A 16617-nucleotide genomic window follows, 5' to 3' on the forward strand; every position below is an offset into this window, starting at 1 on the left:
GTTTTAAACTAAGTAACTCATGCCACTAGAGGCCATAAGCGCCACTGTAGGTAGCATATGTTTTTTTACTCATTAATTGTCCGTGAGAGTAAATACTACGATGACAGAAAAGACAAAGGGAGAGAGTGATATTGTACATCCAACGACACAATGGAGATCTTTTTTTTCCACTCAAACTTGGCTGTAAATACTGTTTAAGTGGCGCTAGCCCACAGTTAGCTTTGCTCGTTAGCCTGTTAGCTTCTTCTTTGTGACTCCATTAGTGTGTAATGGTGGCTCGGACCGTTGCAAGAGATGAAAGACCCCCCAATCATCACATCAACACTTGTATTGCTCCCAGAGGGACTACGAAAGGTATTTATTAAGGTAAACAAGTTACTTAATACTGTTTTAAAGAATGTGTCCAATACAGAGAACACATATCCCTACAGGACCAATAAAGTACACCTTAACCTTGCTCTGTCCAGCCCTAGCCCTACAGCACCTATATTAACCATTATTGTTATTACAAGTGAAACACAGCTTCTACTAATTCTTCTTCTTCCATTGAGCAGAGGTGCCATTAGTCCGACATCTGTAACCCAGTTGTGTTGTGGATTATAGAGCCATATACAACCATTGGCCCTAACCTTAAGGTCAGTGGACTCTTGTCTGAACCTAATTTTATTGTTCAACCCCTACTCAATGGGACATTTTCAGAATAATGAGATGTCGGACTAATGGGCCGACCCCCTTTGATATGACCATAGAACACTGGAAATAACCATTTTTAATCATTCTTTGTAGTGCTCTATTCCAATGCAACTGACATGTCATGAATTTCATCAGATGTTACTAAGAACCCAAGTAATCCACAAAGTAATCAAACCAAGCCATTTACCTTTCTACTTATGTGTGGATTACTTAATACTTACCAATACCAAGGGAAAATCTTATGTCAATACCACTATTCTCTACCATTTTGCTCTGTTTGCAAGGGTTCCTGGGAGTGAGTGTTACCTTGCGCACTTGTGGGAGCGAGATCGGGCTCCTCCCAGTGGTCGGTGCATGGGCACATACTTTCCTTCTTGCAGACATGTATAAACTCACTCTGTCTTTACAGGCCACGGCAGAGGACCAAACTGCAATCACCACAAAGACCTGATGGAGGGTGGCCAATGCACAGACGGGTTACAGTCAGGGGCAGTAATACTGTTTATTCGGAAACACACTTGCAACGAGGGATTGTTGAGGAGGAAGCGGAGGGAGAGTAAAAAGTCAGGAGGTGCCCAAGGCCAGGGTTTGGTGTGAGGGGAGGGGGAGAGGAAGAGGAAGAGAGAAATCATTAAGGAACACCTGTCTGTTACTGAGTCCTGCGGTAATAAATCAGTGCTGTAGGCCGGTCTGCTGCTCTCTGTGCTCTGGAGGGGTAAGTCTGAGCGCAGCATGAAATGAAAGGCAGGTGTGAGCCTTATCAAACAAGCTTCTGACAGTTCACAAGCATCTCTCACTGAGGCAGCATAAAAAGCTCCAACCAAAAGTCTGCATTCAACAAACTAAATTTTATTTGTCTCTAAGGGGCTTATGATGCAGTCTCATTCTCGTTGCAAACAGCAAAAAATATGTCAGTCTTTTTAACTTATTTTTACAGTTACCATACCAGCGACTATGTAAACATTGTGCGAAGGGGACAGACATGCCATCATCTATTGACTGTAAACAGCATTAATGCCCAGAGACCGCGTACACAAGGCTAGCAGACATTCTTTTTACATTCAAGACCTGCTTCACATTCATAACTGTGTAATGTTTTTATTCTTGGCATCAACATTGCTGAAAGTTCTGCGGATAAAGTGAAATAATTTACCTGCAGTTCTAGACTCTAAAGGTCTCTGTTAGTCCATCAGGCACTTCCTGTACTTTGTAACTTATATTACATTATGTAACAGGAAAGAAAAAAAGAAGATCTTCAAAGTGCGGTTATTATAGAAAAGATAGAGAGAATAGCTGAATAATATGTTGATGCCATATCACTGACAGGATCAGGAGAAGGAAATATGGACAGCAACAGCAGTTGTAATGTAATAGTATAAAAATATAATTAATTATACCTGAATCCAAAGTCCACTGACAAAATAATAATAACCTGCTCTTGTTTTTCATGCTTCCACGTACTGCGCATGTGATGGATGTGATAGATTAAAGGCATCCCAGATGCATAGCAGGCTCTAATTTCTTCTTCTTCAGTCCAGTCCTAACTCAGGTTTCTCAGGGACGTGTCGCTTCCTTCAGGGGAAGAGGCCGACAAGGAATGAGAGAGAAAGAAAATTATTTTTGACAACTGTATGTTACATGAAGCAAAAGAGCTGATACCGAAAGTATTTGTTGGGGCATGCAGAGTTACTGCTGGTGCAGTAGTTTGGGATCATTGAAGGATTTATTTACGACTGAAATATCGGTTTATAATGCCTGACTAAACACAGAAGAAATGTGAGTAACAAATATTTGTGATTTGCATGTAACATGCTATTCATTATCTTCATTTAAAAAACAAGAGGAAAAAGAAAAGAACATTGAACAGCATGGGTCACAGCACAGGACACACAAACACAGATGAACACAAAAGCCAAGGCGGCAGGTCATTAAACAAAAGCATTAAGGAGAGTAAAAGAGTAAAAATCTGTCAGAGCATCCTCAACTATTGCACTAGACAACAGCCCATATAATCTTCGTATGCAATGACACTCACTGACAGACACAGTACATTTGGCTGGGATCCCACAGCCATTAGTTCTAATGATAATGTTGGAAGCAGTGTAGCGACTTTATGATTGTTCATGAAGAGGCCGGTGCTTTTGAATGCTTTACAGATGCGAGTGTGAACAGGAGGGGCTTTAAAATGTGGGATTGTGGAATTTACTGTATGCCTCTGACTGAATGAGTGTGTAATAACAAACCTATACTACCTTGAGGTCACATGACAACACTATAAAGATGAGGCGATGTTAAGATGAGGATATGTTTAACACATAGAGTATGGAAAAAATCTACTCATGAGTTTCATGTGCAACTTGTGGTTGATGTAATTAAACTATGATAAAATGCACATTTTACTATGTCACAAGGTGGCATTTTCTTTGTTTTTAACATGCAGACACATTCACTAGGTTCATTAGCATGACTTATAATAATATTTGGCAACTTTATAACTTTTTTTAAACTGCATCACTCCCTTCCATAGTGAGTCTGCTTTCCAAACCAAGTGTTTCTTAGAATGGGAGCGATTATGAACGGTGAAGCTGGCATATATCACACAGCAGATAAAAAAAAAGTAGTGCATTGTGTGCCCTGTGTTAGACTGACCTGTGCTGGAGCCACCATAGCCAGTCCCAGAGCCCCTTCCTGGGGCTCCACTCACCAGCAGAGCCTCCTGGTTCTCAGCCAGAGCCTGTTTGGCCAGGTACCTTTCCCTCTTCATTTTCAACTCCAAAGACTCTGGGACGTCTGGGACGATCCAGTCTATGGCCCGCAGCACAAAGAACACTGCATGCTGTAGTTTGGGAACGGGATAAACAATGTTAGCATAGGATAAAAAGGGTAAAGTGATGACTTGAATTTAAAACAAAACTCGAGGACAGATCTGGAGCACATATGCAGCACAACCTGCCTGTTTGGGCTTTTCACGTTTGAATTCTCTCTCAGTTTTCACTGTCTACACAATGTACTCCCCGTTTCCCACACAGCACTCCCTCTAGTTTCTCTACCCTGTCATTAAAGCTCAACATTTGCTACAGTAACTGTAGGATGATTCTTCAAAAAAATAATATTCTTGACTGATGCAGCAGTGTACCTCAAAAGCGATGATAAAACCCAGTCTGACTGCAAGCAGCTCCCAGTAGAACAATGTGTAGCATCCATTGTTGTCTCTGAAAGCCTTATATCTATGAACAGATAAATAGTAAGAAAAAGAAAAATTCCCATAGTTGGTGTAAAAAGAACCGTGATACCTGCACTGAGGGTATTCTGTGTAGTTGAGAGGGGCATAGGCCAGGGAGAAGTTGACATATCCATAGAGGTCGCTGTCATACTTGAACTGATAGAGCAGTCGAGGTAAGAAGTCAGATGTAAAAGCTATAAGGAATGCCTGAGGAGAGAAAAGAAACAAGACCATTTGAATTAAAAGAGTAGTAATTGCCAGTAGAAAATATAAGCCTCATGTTTCTTCTTCTCACATTGGCGATGACTGACAGGTGTGAAAGAGCCTCCAGAATGTTAAACCAGACTCCGATGTTTTGTGCTCGCTCGGCCACTGGGCGGCGGTATTCACACACAAACTTGTGAGCGTCCAGACGGATCTCCACCCAGTTATTTAGAAGCGCAAAAAGAGGAGCAAGGGGGAACGCTGCCACAAAGATGGTGATGAAACCAAACTGAAGCACTACATACAACCCAAACACAAACAGAAACATATTTACCACATGCACAGTACACTGCCCATATGAATTATTACCAAAGTGCATTATTACCCATCTCCAGATACTCCTCAAAGAGCCCCTCGCACTCCAGCAGCTGGTAGTCCTCTTCCCAACTATGAAGCTCACGACGTCCTTTGTCTCCCAGCACCTTGTCCAAGGTTCTCTTCTGCTGCCAGGCCTTTACTTTCCTGTGCGAGCATCGACGTAAAAGAATCTTTAAACATGAGACTATCCTCTGATATAGATCAATCTTTCTCTCTGGTTTCACAAAAGAAACATGCAGTAAAAGTTTAACGCTTAAATGAATATGCTGCTAAAGCTGGGGTGAAAGACATACGGGATGACGAACTCCTGGGCATTGTTGATGAGTTGCTTCCCCACCATTATAATGAAGAGCTGTTCAGCTAACTCAATGAGACAGCCTCCAGGACCGCACTGCTCAAGGCAGACGACAAGAAACAGTAACAACTTTCATTCAGAAACAGCACATTGTCTTAGTAAGACTTGGTTGAACTCACGTCTTCGTTTCTCATTCCAAACAAAGTGCCGTAGTTGGTCGGGTAGCCCACAAACCTGCACAATCAGAGACAGTTTCCACTATTGTGTTATTTCTCATTTAAAGGTAAAGGTGTGTAGCATAATATTACAGCTTTAAAATATTGGTTGCCATTAACTGAACAAATAAGCCAAAGAATCTGGCAACCCAAAGCTTGGAGGTCTGTGGGATTTCTGATTAGACAGTGGGTTTAATAACCAAAACAAAATCTGAACCTAAATAACTTTAACGTGTTTTGGTTATTGCGAATACACCAACATGACAGTTATTGTAAGTAGATTATTATTATTTATTTTTAAATAAGAGAAGAGACATATTTAAAAACAAATCCTACATACCCTACCTTTAACTCACCTGCCTTTGAAGAAAGCCACATAGAAAGGAGAGGAGTAGAAGTTGACAAACTGAAAGATGAAGACCTTCAAGATGAAGGCGTTGTCATACTGGGTTTGTGTTCTGTGCATCTCTATGAAGGACAACACAAACCAAATTTAAAAGACATAGTTCTGAGGTCTAAAAACAATGCAGTAAATTTCAATGTGATGCCGATTCAAAGAGTGGCTGCAGTTAAAGGTGTTAGTGAGATATTGATTCTCACCCCATTTAGTGAGCTGCTCTGCCAACGCTGTGTAAACCCTCCCCATCAGCAAGATCAGGCCCAGATTCACGATACTGCTGCAGATGTTGGCTATAGTCCCTGCCTGAAAGCACACATGCAGGGTAAAAAGGTGCGTACGGCTACTATATCAGTAAATAGGTCCAACATTGTGGGTTTTCAGTTTGTGCCGTACCTCTGTTCTTAGTACTGGGCTCCCTGTGTGAAACATCATGATACTGATGATTCCACGACACATGACTACAGTGACCAGGAAGATCATCACCACACACAGCTGGAAGACAGGACTCAGTGAAATAAGTACAAAATGACCTCTTGTATCTTAAGAGTTTGGCTGTTAAGTCAAGGCTGTCCCAAAAGTCCGAATGATAGAAAAAAACTCCTGAGGGCCAGAAGAAAATGAAGCCTGGAAACTAATAAAAAAAACAGATCTGTGGACTGTTTTGTTTGTTGACTTTCTCTCACCATCATGATGATGACCATGGAGCCGGTGAACATGCGGGACAGTCTGGTCTTCTCTGGAAAGTAGGGCTCTTTGACCCCAGTCACAGGGTTCTCTTCCATCATGGGAGCCATGGCAACAAACTCAGGACGGGGGCGCTCCTTGAATATTCAAAAGATTAGCTAATATTTGGGCTTCTGCAGAATATCTGTCCTCTGGGTCATTAAAACCACAGCTACTATCTAACAATGTTGGTGGAATAGGTGTTATAATAACATAATGACATGACTTTTACAATTGATACCTCCTCCTCATGGAAGTCCATACAGTCCCAGTGATGAGCCAGAGTAGCCATCTTTCTTTTCCAGTACTCCAAGAAGGTTACAGCCCAGAAGGACATAAAGACACTGAAGAGGACTGTGCCTGGGTGGTCAAAAAGGTAACCCAACTGCAACAAGTAAAATATGCATTTGAGATTTGTAATCATTGAAAAAGTCAGTATTTTACTGTCAACTGTGAAACTCTTTCTTATATTTACCTTGGCCATGGGGCAGATCTCAGACATGTTCCAGGCTTTACATGTGTTACAAAGAGGACACATAAGGTAATTGCTCCCATTGTTACAGATCTCCTCTCTGTTCAACAATTAAAGAGGATATTTACAAAATCGTCAGGCACTGGATATTGTAAGATGATAAGAGGAACTGTCCCACACTCAGCTAATCTCAGCTAGATAAGCATGAGCTGTGCTTCACAAATACATTCTCCAAACTGTCTCATAGTGGGGAGATTATTTCTCACTAATTGTCCATTATCACGAGATGGCCGAGAGCTTTATAGCTGCTCTCATCTGCTCGGTTAAAATCAATGCTCGTAGCAAAGATGCTTTGCATCTCTCTTTGACCTGATCTGAGCCCGACTCATCAGCAGCAGAATCCATACTGGCAGTAAAGGACTGAGAAAAGCTGGCGGGCACACATTCTCGTTCATTCTTGTGACATTATTAGAAATTGACTTCACACTTACACTTAATTATGGCCACTTTATGTAAAATGCATTAAAAAACATCACTGCTACCACAAACATGCAATGCTCTAAGTGATTTGAGCACCTACGCTGGTATGTTGGAGCCCATTGTCATAATCCCAGACACAAAGACTAGAGTTCCCACCACAGCAGCGGGCAGCAGCCATGTTGTGTAGAAACCTGCAAAGACACACTCCATTAGGCTGCTGTCAGCTCGGAAAGTGCAATTACATTTTAGTGCTGCTTTTAATGCTCTGTGCTCTCAACATGAGAGCAGCCTATTGTCTCTCATTTGATATTGATGCTTTAAGTTCACAAGCAGGAAATGTTATATCTGGGTTATTATTACTTTACAAAAGAAGCAGTAAATAGGTTTAGAGATCCATTCATTGTCAGACTCAGGTAAGAGATCTTATTTTGTTTTTGTATATCTAGAAATAAAAGACACTTTTAAGTACCTAACCAAGCAAAGTACAGTGCAATCTTCTCTCCAAAGTACTCCCTGATGTGGTCTAGAGGCTGGTACTTGTACCATTTGCACCAGCGAGCCCAGAAGTGGTAGAGGACCTGCCTCTGGTTCAGCTCCTCAGGCCGGACCCCATATCCAGGAGGCTGGAATGGTCCCTGTGATGGATAATGTTCATTAGACATTCAACATTCCTTGACAGAAATGAAAGAGTGTATAGGTGAATAAACAGACCTCATGCATAGGAAATGCTGCTGTGTACACGCCTTCATTTATGAGCCTGTCCACACCAACCTCGGCTCTCTTTCTTTTGCCATAAACAGTCCTGGCAAGAATCTCATATACCTGAAAGAAATTTAATTTGATAAAACTAGAGAGAGAAATGTTGGAGCAAAAAATATGTTTTGTTTGCATTGGTTTAGCACACATTGAACCTTTTCAATAGTTGAACGATTTTTAAGTGAATTTAAAAGTGGTTAGTTCTACTTTTTGTATTTGATTCTTTCGCATGAGTAAGTTTGTTGCCCCACATCTGTACTTTTACATACTTCTTCCACTGCTTACACCAAATGTCATAAAGGTTCAGTTTTACAGAATGCACCTATGACGGTTTATGTTGTAAACTCAATATTACTCACCATACGGTGTCTCTGTGTATGTGTGAAGTAGTTTTCTTGATCCTTGCTTCCGAGAAACCTACACAGTGCATGAATTCACATCATGGTACTCAGTTTTTGTGCCTTGCAGGATGATGTTACAGAACTAACCTGTTTAACTTAGATTTGCGGAAGGCACATGTGTAGTAGTCCAGCGGTCGATTTGGCACAGACTCCATCAGTATGTTGGGTATGTAGAGTCTGTTCAGGACCCGGGCAGAGGTGTTCAGGTCCAGGTGTGGCTGGGCCTGGACAAAAAAAGCAGAATTTAACTTCGCATGGCTATTTAGTTTAATTTAAAAAAAATACTGACATTACTTAGATGTACTTAAATCAATAGAACATTTACTGTCCCACTAAGAATGCAATAATTGCAATAAATAAGCTTAGTGTGTTACAGAGTATGTCAATTTGTGGTATACACAGCACACTAATTTGCTCAGAAATGTTGTAATATACCAAAGCATTGCAACACTGCTTCATGTACAGTAGGTTCCACATCACTCACCTGCAGAGGGGCTCTTTGACAGAGTTCCTCTGCGTAATAAACCAACACATCCCAGGGAGCACTGAGCTTTAAAAAGTGCACAGTCTTCTTTTCACTGGCCGTTTCCTCCTTTAAAATGGGCACAAACAACAGTAAATGAGATGTAAAGATCTATGCGAAGATCACAGATGCTAACATGCCTTTTCCATGAGGAGGCCAGCCGCCTGCAGGTTCAGAGTGAATCTTTCTCTCCACTGCTCCAGCTGGGCCCTTCTCAGCTCAGCCCTGCTGCTGCCCTCTGCACTGGCCTCCACCTCAGAGTCTTTGAGCTTTGCCCTCCTCTTCCTCCGTGTCTTAACTTCCCACACCAACACAAAGTCTGACAAAGAGAAAATAAAGATAAATAAAGATATGTACTCTAACTCTGTTAAGCCATAACGAGTCAGGTAGCTGTCACTAACCTATTTTGGTTTTCCCATCGCTGAAGTAATTCCCGATCTGTGGTACAGGTTGGTTTTGTCTGCCTTCAGTATGTGTCAAGGGGTTCTGGTCATCACCTGTTGTTATACCTGACAGCTAGAAAAAAAGGTAAAGCAATTCATTAGTCGGTACACATTTTGAAACAACATCAAAAGTGAAAAAAGCATCTGCAAGAGCTTTATGCATTCAATATTATGTGATTATTTCAAACATAATATTCTAGGGCAAACAGAGACATGACAGATCTTACTGACTACTTTAAAAAGTTTAATTCTTCATCATTTTTTATTGCGATGTGCATTCCTTGATATCGGTTCAATGCAACACACACCACACAGCAGCACAAGTTCTCTTCAGCCTGTGGAATATAACTGGCTTGATGGGTTTACTGCAGTGAGTGTGAGAATCAGTGAGCCGAGACAGCAGCAGCCGATACAGTATTTTCTGCTGAACATGCAAAGAGAAACACCTGCTTCAGAGGGCAAAAGCGAGCAGATCAACAGTACGCAGCTTACATATCGGGGTGGGATAAAGCTGCCGCCTTGTACGCTCCCGTAACTGTCGGTGGTGTGTGCTTCAGGTCCATGGTCCAGGTCCAGGAGGACTTCTCTGTCTCCCTTGTTCAGCTCTGAGCCCCTTCTCAACATGTTGAAGATCAATGAAGAAAATTAAGACAGCATCTTCCTTTAGGTTAGAAGAAAAAGAGCCTTCAGATGGGCACCTTGGCTGTAGTGAGAGTTCTTGTGACAGCTCAGCGATGTGCATGCTCCTCCCTCGTCTCTCCCTCTCTCTGCGTCCCACAGTCTGCACCTCTGCTGCTGGAGATGCTGCTGAACTGGACTGAACTACTGCATCTGCGCTGCTGCATTATCTCAGAAATGTGTACCATGGCCAAGAGTTTACAAGGATATAATTATTGGTGTTAATAATTATGCACATCATTTAGTGCTTTGATTTGCTTCATTGGTGGCATGGTCATTCAAAGATTCAAAGCCTATTATTACAGCTGTAGAAACTAAAGCCAAGTTGACTGAATTTGCTTGAGTTGAGTCATTGTAAACTGCACACTATTGGGGATAAAATTGTGTCCGTTTATTGTTTTATATATACCATAGTAATACCATAGTTTAATTATTTTATGTTTTTCTACTTCTTTTTTTTTTTTTGGGGGGGGGGGGGGGGGGGGGGGGGGGGGGGGTTAATTAAATGATTAAATAAATGCAACAAGTTCCAGTAGGGAACACGTAGCTGTTTGAGTAGCTACTTACTGCGGAACAGCACCATCAGTGGGGACGTGCTCCTCATCACCTCTGGCGCATGTGGTTGTTCTGATCACATACTTCATAACACGTACTCCTCCCTCCCCCTGTGCCTCCCCTCTGCGGATGCTTGTAGTATTGCACCCGAGGCAAACCTGTTCCTCCCAGTAATAGAAATCTGCAGACCCGGCCGTGCAACCATCTAAAGCCATGTTAGATGTCGGCTACCCATAACACACAAAGAGCATGGCTTGATATCTGACATCATTGACATCTGAACATCATTCTACTGCACTGTAGCTCTCTTGCAGCGTTTAAATATTCTCTTCTCGAGCTTTCTTGTCTGCGTCTGTCACGTGCACCAGCAAGCATGCACCAAGCAGCACCGCTCCACTCACAACCATGTCACTTCCAGTGCAGTAGCGCACAGACTTTCCCCCTTTAACTCGCAAAGTTATTTTGATATGCAGTATGCGCGCAGAAAACTATGGATGAAACTTAAGCGCAGACAACACGCAGTTCACGAACGCGATGAGAAAAGAGAGACGCTGTGAAGGGGCCGCGCGCAGGAGGCAAGCGCTTTGGACGCGGTGAAGTTGGTTTCATTCGCCTCAAACACTTTGGTCACAGCCTGGACCTTGGAGAAAGCTACAGCGTTTTACACAGACTAATCTCTCGTTTCAAAATGCACGTATTCTCTGTCGCACAAGTCCTGCTCATTTAACCCCTTGACGCCTGAATTTATTTCCAATTATATAAATCTATTTCAAAGGTAACCAAAAATGCTATCTTTTCAGCTAAACCCATTTCAGACCTACACATTTCTTCTTCTGAGACACCAAGAGCCCCCACACCTGCACCAGTGGAGGCGTCACAAAAGGAGCTACAGGAAACAAGGAAGGGGCAGACAAGGAGATGGTGAAAGACTGTTGGGGAGTGGAGGGAGCTGCAGGAGAAAGAGGAAGGAGGAGCTGACCAGTGCAAGACACCACGCTCTGAAACAGGGACAAACCCAGGAGGCGCTGCACCGTTTCAGAAGATCAGAGAAGACAGAGAGCAGCCAGCCAGGTTTCATCAGGGTGCTCCAGTTTCCCCGTCCTCCAAGGTCATGCGGGTGTGTGGCAGCGCCCAGGACTGACACCAGAACACATTCGTTGCTCGAGATGTTCTCAGCCTGCTGCAGTAGGGCTATTGCAAGTTTATTGATAATCTTTCCTTTTTAAATGCAGAGGACACATTTCATTGTATAGTTCACGTTTAATGACTCATAAAGCAACAAACAAACAACAAACAAGGAAGCACAAAGTAAACATGGAAATTAATGTAAGGGCACCGCTCTTAGTGCTACTTGTAGCTAATATCGGTCGATCCCTAAAGGACAGAGAAACAATTACAAAACTTGTAACAATGAGGAAGCTAAAGGAATCAACATGAAACATGAAAGAAAAGTGGTTCAGGTCTTAGGGCTTATTGCTGTTGGAAACATATGCCTTCAAATCCTGTGTTTCTGTTTTGTTTTGTGACACCAAAATAAAAAAAGCAAAAGAAAATCAATCCTGAATTTCTCTGTTTCTCTGTTGCCTGGTGTGTGGGGTTTTCAAATATATGCATTTACAAACGAAAAAAGTACAGGGCCCCAGCAGTCTTATATTCTTTACACTCGCAAAACAACAACAGACAATGATCATTTTTTAGGTCTGTGTGTGTCGTAACTTAACATGTGCATGACATGATTTCAAAGTCATTTGCATTGTAAATATGTCAATGCAAATAGGCGGTTAAAGAGCTTCTTTCCATCAACACAAATTAACCAGAGCTTGTCCACAGACAGTTTTATTTATCTGAGCTGAAGCTGTTACAGAGGCAGTGGTGAATTGTTCTGCAATGACTTTTTTGATAATTTTGCTTCATGGTAAGTTTGAATTACAATTGTTGTAGTTGTTCTCTTTTTGTTGTTTTCAAAATGTATATATTTTTCCTACAGCCATAGGTGTCATTCCATATATATATGGTGTGGAGTACCACTTCGTCAACCAGACTCTGACTTGGACTGAGGCTCAGCAGTTATGCAGGGTCCACTACACTGACCTGGCCACAGTCACTAGTCTAGAGGACGCAGCAGGGATGGCCAGACATAATAATTACACTGGTCTGGCCTGGATTGGACTCTTCTATGGTCTTGCTTCATCATGGAGGTGGTCTGCTACGGGGACCGGCCTTGGAGATTTCGTGAACTGGAAGACAAATCAACCCAGTGGATCATACCTCTGCGCTTCAACCGATACCAGCGGACTATGGTTTGGCCATACCTGCTCTCACAGTCATGCCTTTCTGTGTTACACAGGTGAGATCTGTTTGTTTCTCTGTGCATCCATTGAGTGGAGTGGTGGGAAACACATGTTGCTTGACAATTAACAAGATCAGACAGTATTGCAGGGATAAAACCAACATTGAACAAATCGCCGCCTTATGAATGATTTAGGGATCATAATAAATAATGGTGATTATTGCAACAATTTGTATGCGTAGGCAGCTAATTAATGTTCAGAAACAATGCAATACATTTCACAGTCACTGCTAAAGAGATTGTTCCTTTCTTTAGCTGGGGCACACAACTCGAAGCAATATAAACTCTTCACGACTACCAAAACTTGGAACGATGCCAGGGATTACTGCAGACAGACCCACACAGACCTGGCAGTGATGGAGAGCTCTTCTGAAAGCGACCAGGTGACCTCTCTTGTTTCATCCTCTGGATTGTCTTGGATTTGGATTGGCCTGTTCAAGGGGTCAGAGCCAAAGTGGCAATGGTCTGACGGCAACAGCAGTAGCTTCACAAACTGGGGAGGGAGTGAAGACAACAAGAACTGTGCTGCTGAGGATTCGGCCCATCGGTGGTTCCCCCAGGGCTGTGACCAGGCACTGCCATTCTTCTGTCATGGAGGTAATACACTGTAAAGAAATGTGTGTTAAAATAACTTGAATTTTACATTTGTTAAAAAACAACAACAAAAACTCCCAACATAAAACAAGCAACCAGTTAACAGTGAAATGCGAACTTCCAAATTTGGGTTTCCGGACTTCTCATTTATTTTCTGTCCAGATTTCCTCCACATACAAATAAATGGTGAAGCTAGTGCCTAGACAATTATGGTGTTGATAAAATGTTTTCTTTCATTAACATACAATATTAATAGAGGTCGTCTAGTGGCCTGATGTCAAATGTCAAAAATCTTTAATTTTAAATAATTTACCTGTGTTAGTGTCATTGTATGTCTAATTAGCGCTCCTTCACATGGTACAGAGTGGTTAATGTGTACCTTAGAAAAATTAACAACAAAACATACACAACAGGGAAATACTCCAGCATTGGTGTAGTCGTCTACAAGCTAAATTGAGAATGAATAGTTGAGAAAATAACCCAACATTAACAATAAAAACATTGTAAAAATAACAAAAAGAGTATAGTATTTAGTAGCGAAACAAGTGCACATGTCAGAATCTTGTTATCTAAACCACCAAATTAACTCATGTATTATTTAATTTGTTTTTTTTTCCAGCATTGAAAGAGAAGAAATTTGTTTTTAAGATGGAATTCTGCTCTGATTTGAGCTTGTCTGATCCCATAAACAACCAAAAGATCCTAAAAAAGGCGAGTCGCTTGTTTGAAGCCGTGTGAGTGAGGCTAAAAAACCCTGAGGTGTGACGAATTTGTTCTTTGCCTGACAGATCCAGGAACAGTTGGACAAAGCGGGACACGCTGGGGTCAAAGTCACATGGAAGAATCCGCCGAAAAAGAAGAAGTCTGAACTGTAGAACCACTAAGGTAAACAAGATGAATTGTTCTGAAGCTCTGAATGCACTTCCACATAAGCCGTGTGTGAAGGGCCAGGAGTGTCCAAACAATAAATGTATGAATCAATGACATAGTTATTCCCATTTACATTGTCAATTAATTTTTAAACAAATATATAGATTTTGCTTTTTTTTTAATTTGTGTACTTCTTAATACATTATTCTGTAAATGTATGTATTTAGATTTTCATTTATTAATAAAAAAAAAATTAAAAAACATTCATTTTTGTTCACCACAACCACTTTTACTGTTGATACGACTTTTTATGACGGTTGTTGTTACTGTACTGACCACCACTGTCACTGATCATTTTACTTAATACAATATCATTCTAGCTCTTGCTTGACAGTTTCATGTTTCAGCATCATTGTTCAACTAAATTTGTAAAACAAAAGGAGAAACATTTGCAAATAAAATATAGCGGTCACGGTCAGTATGAGGATCTAATGACCAATGAGCAAATAGAGCATGACGCTTTGAGTCTGGGAGAAGGTATTATGCAAATATTTTGGACATAATAGCTATTGACTTTCTGTGGAAGAGTTTTCCACTGTGACCTTTTCCTCAGCTGTGTTTAAACTCCAGACACAAGAGAATGGTTTTCAGCAGTTAGGAAATGTCATCATGTTATATATATTTTTTTGAATTAATGCGCTGATGCTTTTCAGTTAATATTCTTTTAAATCAAATTTGTTTTGCTCGCTAAAACAAACGCCTGGTGCTTTTGAGGATACTTGGGGCCCTCTCTGGCATGAATTTCCAGCTCTATGATCACGTAGAGTGTCAAATGCAGCAGTAAAATCCAACATCCAAAACATTTCAATGTAATCGCCATCACAGAAACATGGCTGAATGCCGATAGGGGAGTAAATTTCTACCTTGAAGGATATGAACTTCATTACATTAATAGAGAAAACAAAACAGGGGGTGGTGTCGCAATCTTTATTGATTCTTCACTCCATTTTAATGTAATTGATAACATGTCTCTTGTAATTGATAATGTTTTGGAATGCATTTCCATTGAAATTTGTCATCAGAAACAGAAAAACACCATTATTAGCTGTGTTTATCAAAAACCTGGATCTAGTATTGATATTTTTAACACATGGATTGAAGCCACTTTTTCGCTTGTAGCAAGCAAGTCAGTTTTAATTTGTGGTGACTTCAACATTGACCTCCTAAACCCAAACAGTCACAAACCTACCACTGATTTCTTACAAACCATGTACTGTCTAAATCTGCACCCCATTATTACAAGACCTACAAGAATAACAACAGGGAGTGCCACTCTGATTGACAATATATTTACAAACAATATAGACTACGTCTCTGCAACTGGAATTTTAGTCAGTGACATCAGTGATCATCTCCCCATATTTACCACTTACAATGCAGATTGCCAAAGTAGGAAATCACACAATAATCCTTACTGGAAGAGAGTTAAGACAATTGTTGCCTTAAATGCACTCAAAGATGACTTGTTGAATCATAACTGGAATGATCTTTATAGCACCAATGATGTTGATACAGCTTATGACTTATTTCTGAGTTACTTCAATTTTTTTTACAACAAAAATTGCCCTTTGAAACAAATGATTTACAATGCAAAACGTAGAAATGATCCATGGATTACTAACGGAATAAAAAATGCTTGTAAGAAAAAAAATAAGCTATATCGTGACTTCATAAGGACAAGATCAACGGAGGCCGAAAGCAGGTATAAAAAATACAAAAATAAATTAACATTTATAATTCGGGCTGCTAAGAAAGAACATTACTACAAAATACTTGCAAAGAGTAGAAATAATGTACAGAGTATGTGGGGTATTTTAAATAATATAATAAAAAATCAGGCTACCTGTCCGAAAAATGTACCTCAGTATTTCAAAGTTAACGAGGAAAGTCTTGATGACATGGATGATGTCGTAAATAAATTCAATACTAGTACTTTGTAAACATTGGTCCGCAGCTAGCCTCTAAAATCTCTTGTCCTGAAACTCCTGATTATACTTTGATTAATAGAAACCAGAGTTCCATGTTTCTCTCGTGTGTAAATGAGAATGAGGTCATTAATACAGTTTTGAAATGTAAAACAAAAGTATCAACCGATTGTGATGACTTAGATATGAAAACACTCAAATGGGTTATTTCTGCAATTTCAAAACCTTTAACTTATATTTGTAACTTGTCATTTGAATCTGGAGTATTTCCAAATAACATGAAAACAGCCAAGGTTATTCCTATATTTAAACATGGTAACAAACACCTCTTCACAAACTACCGACCCATCTCACTCCTCCCACAGTTCTCAAAAATCAT

The 16617-nt window shown here is 40.7% G+C and overlaps 1 protein-coding gene across 2 annotated transcripts; it reads right to left on the reverse strand.

The window, feature by feature from the left end:
• Positions 1-1503: 1503 nt before the first annotated feature.
• ano11 (anoctamin 11) lies at positions 1504-10079 on the reverse strand. Of its 2 annotated transcripts, XM_079557566.1 has the most exons (23): positions 9699-10077; positions 9165-9279; positions 8904-9082; positions 8725-8832; positions 8328-8464; positions 8199-8256; positions 7795-7905; positions 7553-7718; positions 7184-7274; positions 6607-6703; positions 6373-6516; positions 6092-6229; positions 5802-5900; positions 5609-5711; positions 5365-5476; positions 4973-5027; positions 4792-4889; positions 4506-4642; positions 4212-4417; positions 3987-4123; positions 3830-3920; positions 3343-3529; positions 1505-2265 (listed from the first exon to the last, which is right to left on the reverse strand). In XM_079557566.1, the coding sequence occupies exons 1-23, from the start codon at positions 9828-9830 to the stop codon at positions 2234-2236; spliced, it is 2733 nt and encodes a 910-aa protein (XP_079413692.1). In that variant the 5' UTR covers positions 9831-10077; the 3' UTR covers positions 1505-2233. The 2 variants fall into 2 exon arrangements, with proteins under 2 accessions (XP_079413691.1, XP_079413692.1); XM_079557565.1 differs by having other exon boundaries at positions 1504-2265; positions 3830-4123; positions 9699-10079.
• Positions 10080-16617: the final 6538 nt, after the last annotated feature.

Source organism: Gobius niger, assembly GCF_951799975.1.
Source record: "Gobius niger genome assembly, chromosome: 6".
NCBI lineage: Eukaryota > Metazoa > Chordata > Actinopteri > Gobiiformes > Gobiidae > Gobius > Gobius niger.

Bases quoted from the DNA above. Each gene is read 5' to 3' on its own strand.
- ano11 (XM_079557565.1), bottom strand. From the start codon at position 9,830: ATGTTGAGAAGGGGCTCAGAGCTGAACAAGGGAGACAGAGAAGTCCTC. The intron at 8,833-8,903 runs GCATGTTAGCAT...CCCATTTTAAAG, and splicing joins CTGGCCTCCTCATGGAAAAG to GAGGAAACGGCCAGTGAAAA. The intron at 6,704-7,183 runs GTAGGTGCTCAA...ATTGTTGAACAG, and splicing joins ATGGGCTCCAACATACCAGC to AGAGGAGATCTGTAACAATG.